The 13,959-nt window shown below is 41.0% G+C and overlaps 2 protein-coding genes across 2 annotated transcripts in view; one reads left to right on the top strand and one right to left on the bottom strand.

The window, feature by feature from the left end:
* Nucleotides 1–6,156, bottom strand: part of ero1a (endoplasmic reticulum oxidoreductase 1 alpha) — a 12,320-nt gene extending 6,164 nt beyond the window's left edge. The window contains exons 1-6 of the mRNA XM_020625164.1: nucleotides 5,879–6,156; nucleotides 3,843–3,962; nucleotides 3,665–3,748; nucleotides 2,867–2,908; nucleotides 1,484–1,560; nucleotides 630–777 (exon numbers count right to left, since the gene is read on the bottom strand). Coding sequence (XP_020480820.1) covers nucleotides 630–777; nucleotides 1,484–1,560; nucleotides 2,867–2,908; nucleotides 3,665–3,748; nucleotides 3,843–3,962; nucleotides 5,879–5,947 — 540 coding nt within the window. The 5' untranslated portion in view covers nucleotides 5,948–6,156. The remainder of the gene's footprint in view (nucleotides 1–629; nucleotides 778–1,483; nucleotides 1,561–2,866; nucleotides 2,909–3,664; nucleotides 3,749–3,842; nucleotides 3,963–5,878) is intronic.
* Nucleotides 6,157–8,217: 2,061 nt separating this feature from the next.
* The window catches only part of samd4a (sterile alpha motif domain containing 4A), a 58,151-nt gene continuing 52,409 nt past the window's right edge, over nucleotides 8,218–13,959 (top strand). Inside the window, 2 exon segments of the mRNA XM_020625191.1 lie at nucleotides 8,218–8,435; nucleotides 9,429–10,156. Coding sequence (XP_020480847.1) covers nucleotides 9,961–10,156 — 196 coding nt within the window. The 5' untranslated portion in view covers nucleotides 8,218–8,435; nucleotides 9,429–9,960.

Below are 13,959 nucleotides of genomic sequence, written 5' to 3'. Positions count from 1 at the left end.
AAAAAACAACAACACTATAGTCAGCTCTAAGTCACTATTACCAGGCAGGCTTGATATGAACCAAAGAAAACTAAAAGATGGAGGAATATGTGAAAGATATGAACCAGTGGGGTTCGTGACACTTGCAGACACCTGTGGAGCATTTCAACATTTTCCAAGCTGGGTAGTATCTGGCAAACTATATTACATTACCTAAAAATGCTCCGTTCTTTAATGTCATGTTTTTCAACCTTGTTCCCCAAAAATATTCCTTATATTTTGTTTACAAAACTTTTAAACAGTTATGTTTTCCTGAAAACAAATTCTTGTCACTACACTCCTTATAAGCAACTGCTTTTAATGCGCGTTTCCAAAACATGTACTTTATCATGCTTCTTTAAAACAAGTTTATTTTGATTACGTTCTCTAATCCATTAATATACTTTATCACGTTCCATTAACTCCATACATTGCTCTATAAACTTTGCTTTGTTTGCAGAACATTTTTTTATTTTGTATGTTGTAGGTTTATCATTGTGTTCTTTAAACTGCCTATCTTTCCAAGACCAAAATCACAAACAAAAAAATCAAGGCATACTTCTGGAAATACTTTTAAGCTGAATGGTCACCTGTATCTTTTATATCTGGAGATATGGAAACATGTACACATACAGGTTTGCTTGTTCATTTATTACTTTGGTCAAATAATGGATGTAAACAGTACCATCAACCACACAGAAGCGTTCTGCCTCATCATCATATTTGTTCCAGTCCAGTAGAGCCTCCTTGGTCTCTTCACTGGGGGAAAGAAAAAAATAAATAAAAACAGATCAGTCTCTTGGTTTAAATTCCCGTGTATGTTGAGGGGTCAAAGGTCACACAGGAGATTCGACCTTAAACTCCGTATTAAATTGGTTGTGACACAGTTGTTTTGCACTTCCAGCTGAATCTGAATGCATTCAACCTGCAACCACAACATGACACGGCATATTCTCTTATGACACACTACTGGCATCACAGTCTGTTATGGTAACACCACACAGGCAGAGAGGAAGGCTCTTCAAAGGCTCATAAAGACCGCAAAGAGGATCACTGGGACTGAACTGCCTGCTATGGACACACTGTAGACAGCGCTGTCGTAAAAGGGCAGAGAACATACTCAGAGATCCACGCCACCCAGCTCACACCCTGCTCAGACACAAAAACTGCACCTACAGCCTCAGGCACAGCAGGGCGGACAGTATCATCACACACAGAACTAGACTTTACAACAGCTTTTTCCCTGCCGCAGTAAGACTGATGGCAAATATGAAACTGTGAGAATATATGTGCAATAACCCCTCACTAGACATTTGCAATAATAAGATGTAAAGGTATAAATACAGATTTTTTTCCCCTGTTTATTATTGTTCAAATTCAGTGTTCATCACTGAGTTTGGAAGATTTTATTTCTAAATGAGCTTTGTTAACAAACTGTGATCTTGTCTCGATTGACCAGACTAACCTTAAGGAGACGTCCACGGCTCCAAGAAGGTTTGTCTTCTCACACTCATCCGGCTGCGCGTTTGCATCTGCTGAATACTGAAGACACCCATAAACTTAACAGATTGAAATTTATGATTCAATAAACTTTATTTTTTTTCCTCAGGACAAATATGTATTGTATGTGCACCAGTGCCAATACTAAACTTTGATATTATGCTTTTAAATTCCAAATGCATTTGTTCAAAATGTCATTTTTGATACATCTCCCATAAAATTACACTATACCCTAATGTCATATTACTCAATCACTTCCTCAAAATTAACAAATTACCTCCAAATGTATTAAAGTACACAGAAAATGGAAGAACTCTACTCCTAGAACTGTATACTCCCTCCTCTCTGCATATTATAATAACCCAACAATTGCTATAATGTGTACCTGCAAAATTAATAATCACGTTTAATTTACAGTACACAATTTTTGGAGAACCCTCAAAATCCAAAATGTCTCCCAGCTCAGGGCTACTAATGGGTGCTTAAAAAATCTTTTTACCACTAAGAAGCAGTGCAGGACCCGTCTTTGGGGCAAAGAGGGAAGATTAAAATGACAATACATGGTTCAAGAGTAATAAATCATTCTGCATCAGTACTTAAAACAAACAAAAAACCCAAAATATGCAAAGTCAGATTAATTTGGTAATAGGATCTTCATAGTGAAATTGAGTGTTGCCCAGACGTGATCTCAAATCTAGGCTGGGCCACAGGGAAACAAAATTGTGCATAGATTAATTTACACCTCTACATTTGTTTAACTCAAGACCTGGATGTTGGAAATCTAACGAGTCTACAGGTTCTCATGTCTTTTTGGAAACGGGTATTAAAAACACAGTGGTTCAACAAGGAACTCAAAATGTGTCTGTTAGGGGATAAACCACTTGCGTCACCAGAGCCACTTAAGTGGAGTCTGGGCTGCAGTAGAAAAGGTTTTACAGTAGTAGAGAGACTCATTTCACATAACTGATGGACTAGAGCGTACAGAGTGGTTTATACTCAGGCCAGACTGCTTATTTTGAAACTAACTCTGGCATAAATTATATAACATACAGTCCATGAGGGGAGAGCGTACAAGGTAAAATAGTTACCATCATACAAACAGGGGCTGGTCTTTCTGACTGCCTTTTTAATTAACTGTCTATTGTGATTTTTCATTATTTGTTTCTCACTTTGTTACTGGTATATGTGTATTCCTCACATTTGTGTAATGTCAACATGTTAAAACAAAAATTTATATTTATGGTTTATTCCACATTGTCAATTTGTTTGTGGAACCCCATCTGGCTGGAGGACCCCAAACAGCGAGTATGCTTATGCCTGAAGCAAAAACTGAACCCAACTGACTCACCTTGTTGTGGGAGGATGATCTGATCCCTTCTGGCACCTCGTTCTGTGAACAAATAGTCTTAAATCAGAGGCAGATTTACCCGTGTGTATTTATGCGAATGTTATTTTCCCTAAAATGATAGGTTCCTGACACACGCTCTTAGATATTTATGATGGCACTGGTCACCAAGCTGTACACTATACATATCCCTCATTTCCTCCCTGTGAATATTTGCCTGAGAAAGACCTGTAGCTGGTCAAAACATCACTAATAAACCAAGAGCTGTAATTCCAGTGTGTGACAACAACTATCACCCGTTTCACGGATGTTAAGTGGCGTAACACAGTCTGATCTTTCACTCCTCTGTTCAGACATCTGGAGCCTCGTCCTCTTAGTTGTCACTCTCCCCCTCATTTTATTCACTCCCTTTCTCCTTTCTGTCTCTCTAATGTCTCCCCTACATGTGTGTGAGTGATGTGTTCGGGTTTTGCCTCGTGTGGTTGTGCAGCCTAGGCAGATCCTTGTCTAGTGAGGAGGTCGTGTGGTCCAGGTCTACTGGAGGCACCTGGAAGTTGGTTCATCCTCCAGTTCCTCATATACAGTATGCTTACATAATGTTCTTCATATACAGTATGTTACAATATACAATTTTTGTCATTCCAATTGAGTGTTTCCTTACCCTGATTCAAAGGTCCAAGGACAGAGGGTGCTGTATGCCCCCCATATTGTAAAGCCCCTTGAGGTTCATTTATAATTTGTGATATTGGGCTGTACAAATAAAAACCAACTTGGCTGATTCAAATGAAAGGAGGAACTCACAGGAGAGCAGGGCTTCACAGCACAGTCCCTCAGGCCACACTGACTGTAGGCCGTCCAAAACGGACACGGTTTATTCAGGTTCACCTGCGAAGTCCCAACACATCCTCAGCAACAACAACAACAACAACAACAACATGGGTTAATTGGTCTATTTGTGGTGCCCATCGGTTCACCTTACCTTGTAGAACCTGAAATAGTCAGACTCCAGAAGAGTTTGAAGTTTGGGGAAGAGTTGGTCATTGTTAAATCCATCAATGGTCTCCACATCACAAGTGCAATCATCCAGGTCACCTGTGACCTTAGTTAGATACAAAACAAACAGCTGGTTATCTTGATTGTTTTTTAAAAGGAAACCTGGAAGCTGTTCCTCTCTGGTCTGGAAATCTGGTCTTATATACCTGGTAGACAGGTGCATGTGAAAATGATTTCCTCTTCTTTACTAGCACTACGGTCACTGGTCTGATACAGTGTGCAATATTAAACTTCACAGTCCCCTTAATAATAATTGATGTTCTTTTTGTACCCGTCCTTATTAGCACACCATTGAAATAGGAATTTGTGCAATTAGTTTTTCTTTAAGGTTATGGAGTTTATTTCAGAGTGTTTGGAATTTGGACCTTGCATCCTGTGGATACTGTGATGCCATGTTTTTCCTCATTTTAGGGATGAATTTTATTAAATATTGATGATGTAATTGTGTCAGTCCCTAGTAATCTGATAATATCTTTTGACTGGACACTGCAGCCTGTGGCTCTAGTGTACTGTAAAGATGTTGATTCATATTGTGCGTTTAATGCTTGACAAAAGGTCAACTGCCAAACCAAAATCAACAAAGAAGAGCACATTTTTGAGTGCATCACAACTAAACAATATTGGATGAAGTGTGTGGAAGATGTACTCTCTGTTGAACATCAAAAAGGTAAAATATATATAACACACAGACAGCATGATACATTAACTTACTTTTTTAAAGGTGTGGCCAGTGATTTAGCACTGTTCTGAACTTGGGGGCCTGTGAGAGACAGACTATTAAAAAAAAAAAGTGACAAATGAAGAAACACAGGCCAAGATATGCTGACGTTTGCTCCACAGCATGAATCAAGTTCCTCCAAAACAATGGATGCCACACCTTTAATGCAATCTGACCTGACTAATCAGTGTTACAACCGACTTTAGTAAGATGCTTCCCTCCCATTAATCCTCCTGCATAAGTACACTAATAGATTTGTCACATTTCTGGTATTTTCACCTCCCATTGCTTTTTATTTTTAAAACTGCATTAATCAATCTGATATTTAAAATGACTGTCAGCTCCATTTGGCCTTTTATTGGCCCTCAGCTCACTGTTATAGTACAGTTTGTAACTTTAATGTCTGACTCTCAGCTCTCTCATCTACCTTGGTTCCACAGCTGTTTTCAGGGGAAAAAAAGAAGCAAGCTCTGATGAACACACCATACACTACCCACCCAACACCAAATGGCAGAAAGTCTAGCATAGAGACTTTCTGGTGATCATATCCTTTATTTAGCAGATAGAGTCCACATGGAGGATGCCATACCACATTCCTACTGCACCAGGTGTACGGCCATCTGGAATAGTCAGGGAGCATTTAAGGATCATCTTTTTTGATTTTCTCCAGTGTGTTTAACGTTTTGAGGCTTTATCTTCTCGGGAGGAAGCCGGCGAATGCTACACTTGTATCCTGGATCATAGACCATCTGATGGGCTGACCACAGTATGTCAGACTGCAGAACTGTAAGAAGTAGGACCTCACGGGACAGCCCAGTTGCCATTCTTATTCACCCTATACACCTGCTAAAGTTTTCCGATGATCCTGTTATTGTGGGCTACATCAGCAAAGGACAGGAGACAGGGTGTAGAGGTGTTGTGGATAGTTTTGTAGAATGGTGTGGCTTAAACAATCATTTCCGCAGGGGTGAATAAAGAGGCATCTTATTACAACAGCTTCCGTGGCACCTATTACACTCACTTTAAAAACGCGTTGCCTATCATGTGTTTGAACACATTTGAACTACTTTTAATTCTACATTTTGACCCATAACCCATGTGACACTCCAGCAGCCCTTTAAATAAAGGCAGATGTATTGAAGAGCGTAGCCGAAAACAACATTACAGGGCAGAATACGAAACGTGCTCCATAAAAACAAGGATCAGGTTCTCTACTCGTCTTGTACTGAGTTACAGCCGCTCACCTGACAGAAACACTTGCTGTCTGCAGATCGGAACAACTGGAGGAAGAGCAGGAGGATCACAAGCTTCATAACGACTCCTTCTGCTTCTACAATCCTCGGTCTGAAAACGACACCACACTCGTCGTTAGGCTAAGGATGAAAGTAAACGTCACCTCTTACAAAAAGAAGAAGAAAGCTGCGAGGAAGCGGTGGAGGGCGGCGATCGGATGTGTTGCTTCCTTATATTTCCTCGTTTCCAATCAGCTACGTGTGATACGTGACGAGCTGATCAGTTTCAATCACGTACCAGACTCGGACCACGTCAGTCCCCGCAGCATGTTAACACTTATGCATGTGTTGGCCAGAAATTGTTATTTAGGTTTGTTTTTAACTGGAAGTCCATTTCTTCCTGTTCGCTCACAAAACAATCCGACTGAAACACGCAGCAAGAACTACGTATGGGCTGCGTATTGTCTGTTTAATAAGACTATACACACTTAAACAGAAGGTATAGATGGAACGAATAAGCACAAACCTGGTCAATGATATTTAAATGTTTATGTGTTTATGAGCAGCGACCTACAGTAACACCAAACGTCTGCCGCGCGGCGGAGCTACTACTTTACGTAGGCTACCGTGACTCTTAAAGGCACACACCGCTCAAACGAACTCATGAAATTGGTCTTAATGAGTTGCATTTGCACGCAAGGAAAAATGTTTTTTATAAGATCAGTAATATTATCTGCAACCTAAAGGATGATGTCTCAGTATGATCAGTCGAGGTCTATCATCTAACAACTAATATAGGACGTCTGTACTGAAAAGGTGGAACCTTTTCAACTTGAATGTTTGGAACATTTGTTAACAGGGATATTACTGAACATTATGCTCCAATGAAGGCCAAGTGACAGCTCTGTTTTTAAAAAGCCTTCTTGCAATGAACCTATAAGTGAACAGAGACTTCATCTGCCATATTTGAACAGGACGGCCACAGGGGTGGCACAGGTCAGGACACCCCTGGAATGTGAGCAGAAACGGAAAAGTAATGAGTTTATCAGTAGAAGAGATCTGTATGAAGTAACTGTTAATGTTTCATTTTGTATATTGAATCAAAAAACTACAAAGAAATCCAAAATGACTATAAACACATGCTAAATGACAACAAAGATGAAGAATGACCGCCAAGTGAGATGCACAACAATGTTGTTTGTAGTCACTGTGCATCTCTTTCAGTGTGGAGAGTCTTGGCTTTAACATGTCTGTATCCAAAGGCCCTTTGTGTCATAATCTGTCCATAGTTGTAGGGTATTTGGAATTACAAATAGCAGCTATCTACTGAGATAAGTTCATACTAGAATATTAAAATGTGACCTGTCCGGGGTGTACCCTGCCTTCGCCCAATTGACTCTTTCAGGCAAAGCGCACGAAACGCAGCCGGAACTTGACTTGTCCTGCCTTCAAAATAATAGCGTTGGCAGTCGTCAAACGGTTATTGGAAGTTGTAGCCTATGCAACAATAAATAGTAAAATTATGTGCATCATGCATTCATTTTGGTGTGGTATAACCATGATCGTAAGGTACACTGTGGAAAAGACATACTTTTGGGGACTTTCATGCTAGTTGTTGGAATTCCCTCAACCAACCAGTGGTGAAAGTAACTAAGTAGCATTACATTTAGGCTACCTTAAATAGTCGAGCATTTCCACTTTATGCTGGTTTGTTGTACTTTTTCTTTGTACTTTGTTACTTTGTACTTTACTACATTTATCTTACATCTAAAGCTGCAGGTTTATTAAGGTAAATATTTTGCATTACAAACAATATGACAAATTTTTGAAATACAATGTTAAAGATTAAGCCACTGATTTTCACCCATTCTGACTTGTTAATACTTACAACTAAAGTGTTGAGGTCCTTTGTCACATTCAGATGCCTGTGTTTTCCTTGTTGTATGCAGTTTCACCGATATTCTCATTGTCTTGTCTGAAGTCTTATCTTTAATGTAAAATATTAAAATAATAAATAATTAAATGCATACTTGTGTGTATGTGTTTCAGTACAAAATTGCACGACTGGTCAGCTATGCACATTACTTCTGGAATCACTGCAAAACAAGCTGAAGTTACACATTTATATGGTGTCTGTGTGTGTGGTGACTGTTTTGGGTGACTGACTTGTATCTTTCCGGTGGATTAAAGGGCAAAAACTAACTTTATGGGCCTCCACTGACCTTTATTTTATATGGCAGCTTCTTTTATTTCCCCAGGCACCTAGAAACCAATCCTTTTTCTAGAACTGAAATGATATGTTAGTTAATTAATATGTTAATTGGCAACATTCTTCTTCACGCGGTTGAACTTTATTTTCCAAAGATAACCGGAAGTTGTTTGCCGTGCTCCGCGTGGTTTGACCGCTTCTTTTAGACCAGAGCAGCTGTTTTGCTGTTGGGGAGGGACTGAGGAAAGGGTAGTCAAGATGGCAAATCCCGCAGACCCGGAGTGAAGGGGCACTGTTCCCCAAAAGCTGAGCCTGTTGCCCGTCCTGAGACAAATCCAATGATGCAAACTGCGCCAGGAGGTAAGAGCCATAAAGCTCGATACGTCTAGTCTTCTTGCCGACAATTCAAATATTAACGCCAAGTTTCTAAATCTCTTTGACGTTGTTGCGTCCTCTCTCCTTTCTGTGTGAGTATTGATCAAAGAAAAAAACTCTTTCGGAAGCAGCTTCAGATTGAAATTACACAATTTTACTAGTGAGATCACGCTTTTTCATTTGAGTAGTTAGCTAACTCATTCCCAGCGGTTACTGGGAATTTATCGCCGATAGCATTATTGCTAGCAGTGTTGAGAAATGTAACTTTGTTTCGCTAACTGATAAAGTTACATATGTTTCACAGTTCTAGATAGGTGAAAAGGTTGACACGGATAATGTTATGTTTAGTCGTTTTATTTTTACAAGCTACTAACAGACACATCCACCAGTGCGCTGATGAGGCAAAGTGACAGTTTTAGACAGCGGCTAATTAACGCTCAGCCCTGAAACCTGGAGTGTGGCCCTAGCTTACTCTTCGGTGTTTCCTCGGCTAAAATTCACCACTACAGCCTGTCCTCGGTTTAAAATATACAGCTCTCTGGGACTAATCTGTCAATAAAATAACGGAGGCAAGCCGCTGTCGTAACGGGCGCCGTCGGTGACCCGGCGTCTGTCCTTCGGAAAATTCCGGGATGCAGCGCCACTTGTACGTTACCTACAGCTGTATTTTTAGGAATGGGTGGATACCGAAAACGAAAATTATTTATTTTTGTCTGGGCGGTGAATGCCACAAACCTGTACGCATAGGCGACAGCGAGGAGGCGAGTTATAAATGCATGCTCTTCAAAGCGGCTCTATGCAGCAGAGCTGAAGCAACAGGGACACTGGCGCATTTTAGTGAGACTGTCTGCTCTTGTGCACTGTAAAAGTCATTGCCTGTGTAGGAATCGCATACTGAGAGCCACAGAGAACACCGTCTCTTACATGTTTATTGTTTTTCCTTCCGCAACCATAATAACATCTCGCATCCTTCGGCAGGAGCCAGAGGGATTCCCTGAAGAAAAATGCCAGTGAGGCTGAAGCTGTTGTGACACAGTGTGTGCTGGAGGAAAGCTGAGTCATCAAATATAAATCCCTGTGGGACCATAGAGTAACTGAGAGCAACTCGTATCACTTATGCCAAGATAGAAGACCACCTCAGTCCCCGCCCTCCCCCCCTCCAGCACCAACAGAGATGATCTGACAGAAAACTGTGCAGAAACTCCTCTAGCAGGAATTTATCCAACACTGGCAGTAGGTGACTCAAATTTTGACACTGAAAGGCCTGAAACAAACTGCTGTCCCAGCTAAGAATGACATTGCAGCAGCTAAACCTCACTGACTGACTGACCCCTCCTCTGTCTCAGAGACATTAACAACCAGCTGATTGGACCGCTGTCATCCTCCATCAGTTTTACCTAAATCAGTAGCATAAAGTTTGGGGAAGGTTGTTCTCTGCATCACTCGTCATATCTCTCAGCCCAGCCCAGAACCACTGCAGTCAATCCATTTTTAACCCGTCTCGCAGACCATGATGTTTCGTGATCAGGTGGGCGTGCTGGCCAGCTGGTTCAAGGGCTGGAATGAGTGTGAGCAGACGGTGGCTCTGCTGTCCCTGCTGAAGAGGGTGAGCCGGACACAGGCCCGCTTCCTGCAGCTCTGTTTGGAGCACTCACTCGCAGAGTGTGCTGAGCTACAGGTCCTGGAGGGAGAGGCCAACAACCCAGGTAGGATAGCGAGCTGGTCAGATGCAGTCAACTGATACGTCATCCTCTAAGACATGATGATGTGTTTACAGGCATTGACAGACCAGAGTTGTTCATTTTTTTTCCTCATTGTATTCTTCTCCTACAACAACCTAATTTTACATTAATTATTTATTAATAGATTTCCCACAGCTGTTGTTACAGAAGAGGATAGAGCTCCCCTCTCTTGTCTTTAAGCAATACATACTCTATACTTAAATAGCAGATTTTCATTGTTGACGCAGTAGCTGGTGTCACATTACTTTTGCTTCTCTTGTTTTCTGATCAGAAAGAGAGTGACACTTGTCACATCACAAATCTTGCTGTTTTTTTTCTCCTTTCAATGTCATGCAGTCCCTGACCCTGGAACAGACACAGGAAGTCACACAAGTATAGGCGCCACATGTGACATTTCCTGTCCAAAACATTCTGAAATAGCTAACTAACTGATTGTGTGAAACTGAAAAGTCTTCCAGTGAACTTTGGCCAATCAGTAAACGACTGTGGACAGAAGTTTGGGTTGTGTATAGTTTTAGCTCAGCTGGCAATGTGGCTGGCTGGATATATCAGTCAGTCAGTCAGTGTGCTAGCCTATGGTGGTGTAGCACTCCCTGGGTTGGTATCACGCCAAGACATCCAAGGGGGATTCTGGCTGGGTTTTGTTGCATCAGACTGCAGTGTGGCCATGGAAACAAAAACCCTGGCAACTGACTGGGCTCATGAAAAATAGAATTAAGTGCTGCTGCTGTGATGGAGGGCAGGTGTCTGTGTACCTATAGCAACATCTGCATGCAGTCATACATCTGTTGGCTAACACTGTGCTTCCAGCGGCAGCAAACGTTATTGGGGTGTCATTATGGCCCTGCCTGCAGTGACACTCGCATATTACAGAGTTTCCATCAGAGTTTACAATGGGCAGTGGCTGCAGTTAAAATGGTCTTTGTTGAGGTTTAATACAGCCTAAATCTGGACATGTCAAGCACACTATATTAAGTTTCCTCACAAAGTCAGGCTTGTGATCTTTGTGGTGAAACTTGAGGCACAGTCATAATTCAGTTTTACAAAATGTGTGATTCTTCATTTCCCAGCTAAGAAGAAAAGGTGCTAGTTTTGATAATTTATCTACAGTAGCATAAAAAAATGGTTTGAGAGTTGAAGGATGATTTTACTTGTATAGCTTTGGTTGGATTTTGGTGATTTGCTCAATGAACACATGCACTTAACAGGCTGGATGGCTGTGGATATGGAGGCGCTTGTCATCAAGAGATCTTGCTTTTAGGAACAGTGTTCAAATAGTGTAGGGTGGAGCTGTACTATTATCCAGGCTTTGAGTCTCTGAACAGACTGATCACTTCTGTGTGTGTCATCCGGTCAGGGATGTACAAATTGAGGTCGTCCTGTGGTTTATAATTCAATTCAGTTTATTTGTATAATGCCAAAACACAACAAAATCATCTCATGGAACTTTACATAGTGAGGTCTAAACATTATAGTGCTGTAGAGGAAAACCCAACAAATCCCCCTTGAGCAAGCACTTGACGACAGTGGGGAGGAAGAACTCCCTTGAACAGAACAAACCTCTAACAGAACCAGGCTCTTGGTGAAGAGCATCAAATAACAACAAACACTGGGCAGGTTGATGTGGCCAGTGACTGCTCATCAGAACATAGAGCTACTTAGCCAGGGATAAATGCAGAAGGGTATAGGGAGAGAGAGAGGAGACACTACGGGAGAGAGGAGACACACAGTTAGTGACCTGCTATGGTGGAATGTACTGCAAATGCATAGGGAGTAAGGGGATGAGAGGAGCTCAGAGCATCATGGGAGGGCCCCTAGCAGCCTAGGCCTATTGTACCACAACCAATGGAAGGCTCAGGGTCACCCGAGCCAGCCCTAAGTATATGATTTATCAAAAAGAAAAAGTTTTAAGTCTAATCTTAAGGGCAGAGAGGCTGTCTGCCTCCCAAACTGAGACTGAGAGCTGGTTCCACAGAAGAGCTTGATAGCTAAAGGCCCTGCCTCCCATTCTACCTCTGTGGACTCTAGGAACCACAAGTAGACCTACACTCTGACAGCAAGGTGCTTTGTTGGGATGATAAGGCTCTACGAGGTCTTTAAGACATGACAGAGCCTTGTCATTAAGGTCTTTAAGGCTCTACGAGGTCTTTAAGACATGATAGAGCCTTGTCATTAAGGTCTTTATATGTTAGGAGAAGATTTTAAATTCTACTACCAGAAGTCCTAACTCGACAAAAATCTTTTTTGAACTTTCTTGATAAAGCCTCTGATCAGTTCAGGCCTGGAACATAATCACAGGTCAGTGATTAAATTACATACATACTTCTTCTGTCCACTTTGGTATGCAGCTTAGTAGAGATGGATTTTGTCTAATGAATGATGCCTGTCGGCCATCAGCGATGGACGATAGCATTGTGCCATTGCCCATCTCTGCAGCTGGGTTATTTTTTTGACATGCACATTAGTAGTTTCAGACATGAACACACAGCATTGCTGAATATGTGTTCTTATTTCCCTATATTCAGTAACCTTGGCTGCGCATTTTCAGTACATGTCCCAGTGGAAAGCAGATTTTAATGCGTTTCTTTCTGTACCTCCACACCGAAATCTGGGCCACACCCTTCAGTTTTCTCCCACCTGTGTATGTATTTGGTTGCTTCTCGTCTGCTGATTCAGCTAAGATCCAGTCGGCTGGACCATTTCAGCACTGTGGAGTTAAAATCAGGACACATGCTGCTCAAAAGAGAGACTGAGAAGGTTGTCTGGTAACGTGATCACTCTGGTATGTTGTGGTAGCTTGCCTGAGTGCTTATGTACTGGGATAAGGCTAATGTGTTGGTTTATTGGTGCAGGTTTAACATTGATTATGAACACTTATATATTCCTTTCTTCGGGTTGCCCAGTTTTTTTTTTTTTTTTTTTTAACTATAGATCCTTTTCTTTAAGCCCCCAGGTAAAACATGTCTTTATTAATAATCCAGGATGTATCCCAGAGGTTTCAGATACTGTGGCTCGCCTTTTTTGAAAAGCTGCTGCCCTAGAAGCATTTCACTTTCACAGGCTCTTTTGGACACAAAAATGAATTTGAATTTTCCAGCTATTCTTTTAAAGTGCCCTGCTACATTATTTAAAGTTAATGATGGGCTAATAAGCAGATTTGTATTATATTCAGACTTACAAATTATTTATCTAAACCTAAAGCTCATATTGAAAAGGGAAGAATAAGCCTCCAGCACTTCACTCTGTTACAGTAGAGTGACAAGCATGTGATCCTTTTGGAATTAAGATGCACTGATACCACTTTTTTTCAGACCAACTACGAGTACTTACATTTGAAAACGCGATACAGCGTACTTAATGATGTATTGTTTCTACTATAAAAATACTCCAATTAACATAAAATTGCAATGACTTTAGAGACAGTTTAATTTCATTAGTTACTTTCTGATGGTGATTAAATAGAATACCCTATGTAAGAGGAGGCTGTGCAACTTACCTGAAAACTATGTGACCAACACAGCACTGTCACCATTCCTATTGAATAACATGTACAGTGGGTACGGAAAGTATTCAGACCCCCTTAAATTTTTCCCTCTTTGTTATATTGCAGCCATATGCTAAAAGCATTTAAGTTCATTTTTTCCTCATTAATGTACACACAGCACCCCATATTGACAGAAAAACACAGAATGTTTGACATTTTTGCAGATTTATTAAAAAAGAAAAACTGAAATATCACATGGTCATAAGTATTCAGACCCTTTGCT

This window comes from Monopterus albus, unplaced genomic scaffold (assembly GCF_001952655.1).
Source record: "Monopterus albus unplaced genomic scaffold, M_albus_1.0 scaffold348.1, whole genome shotgun sequence".
Taxonomy (NCBI): Eukaryota; Metazoa; Chordata; class Actinopteri; order Synbranchiformes; family Synbranchidae; genus Monopterus; species Monopterus albus.
Note: the sequence above shows the minus strand (reverse complement) of the source record. Positions and strands in the feature narration are given on the sequence as shown.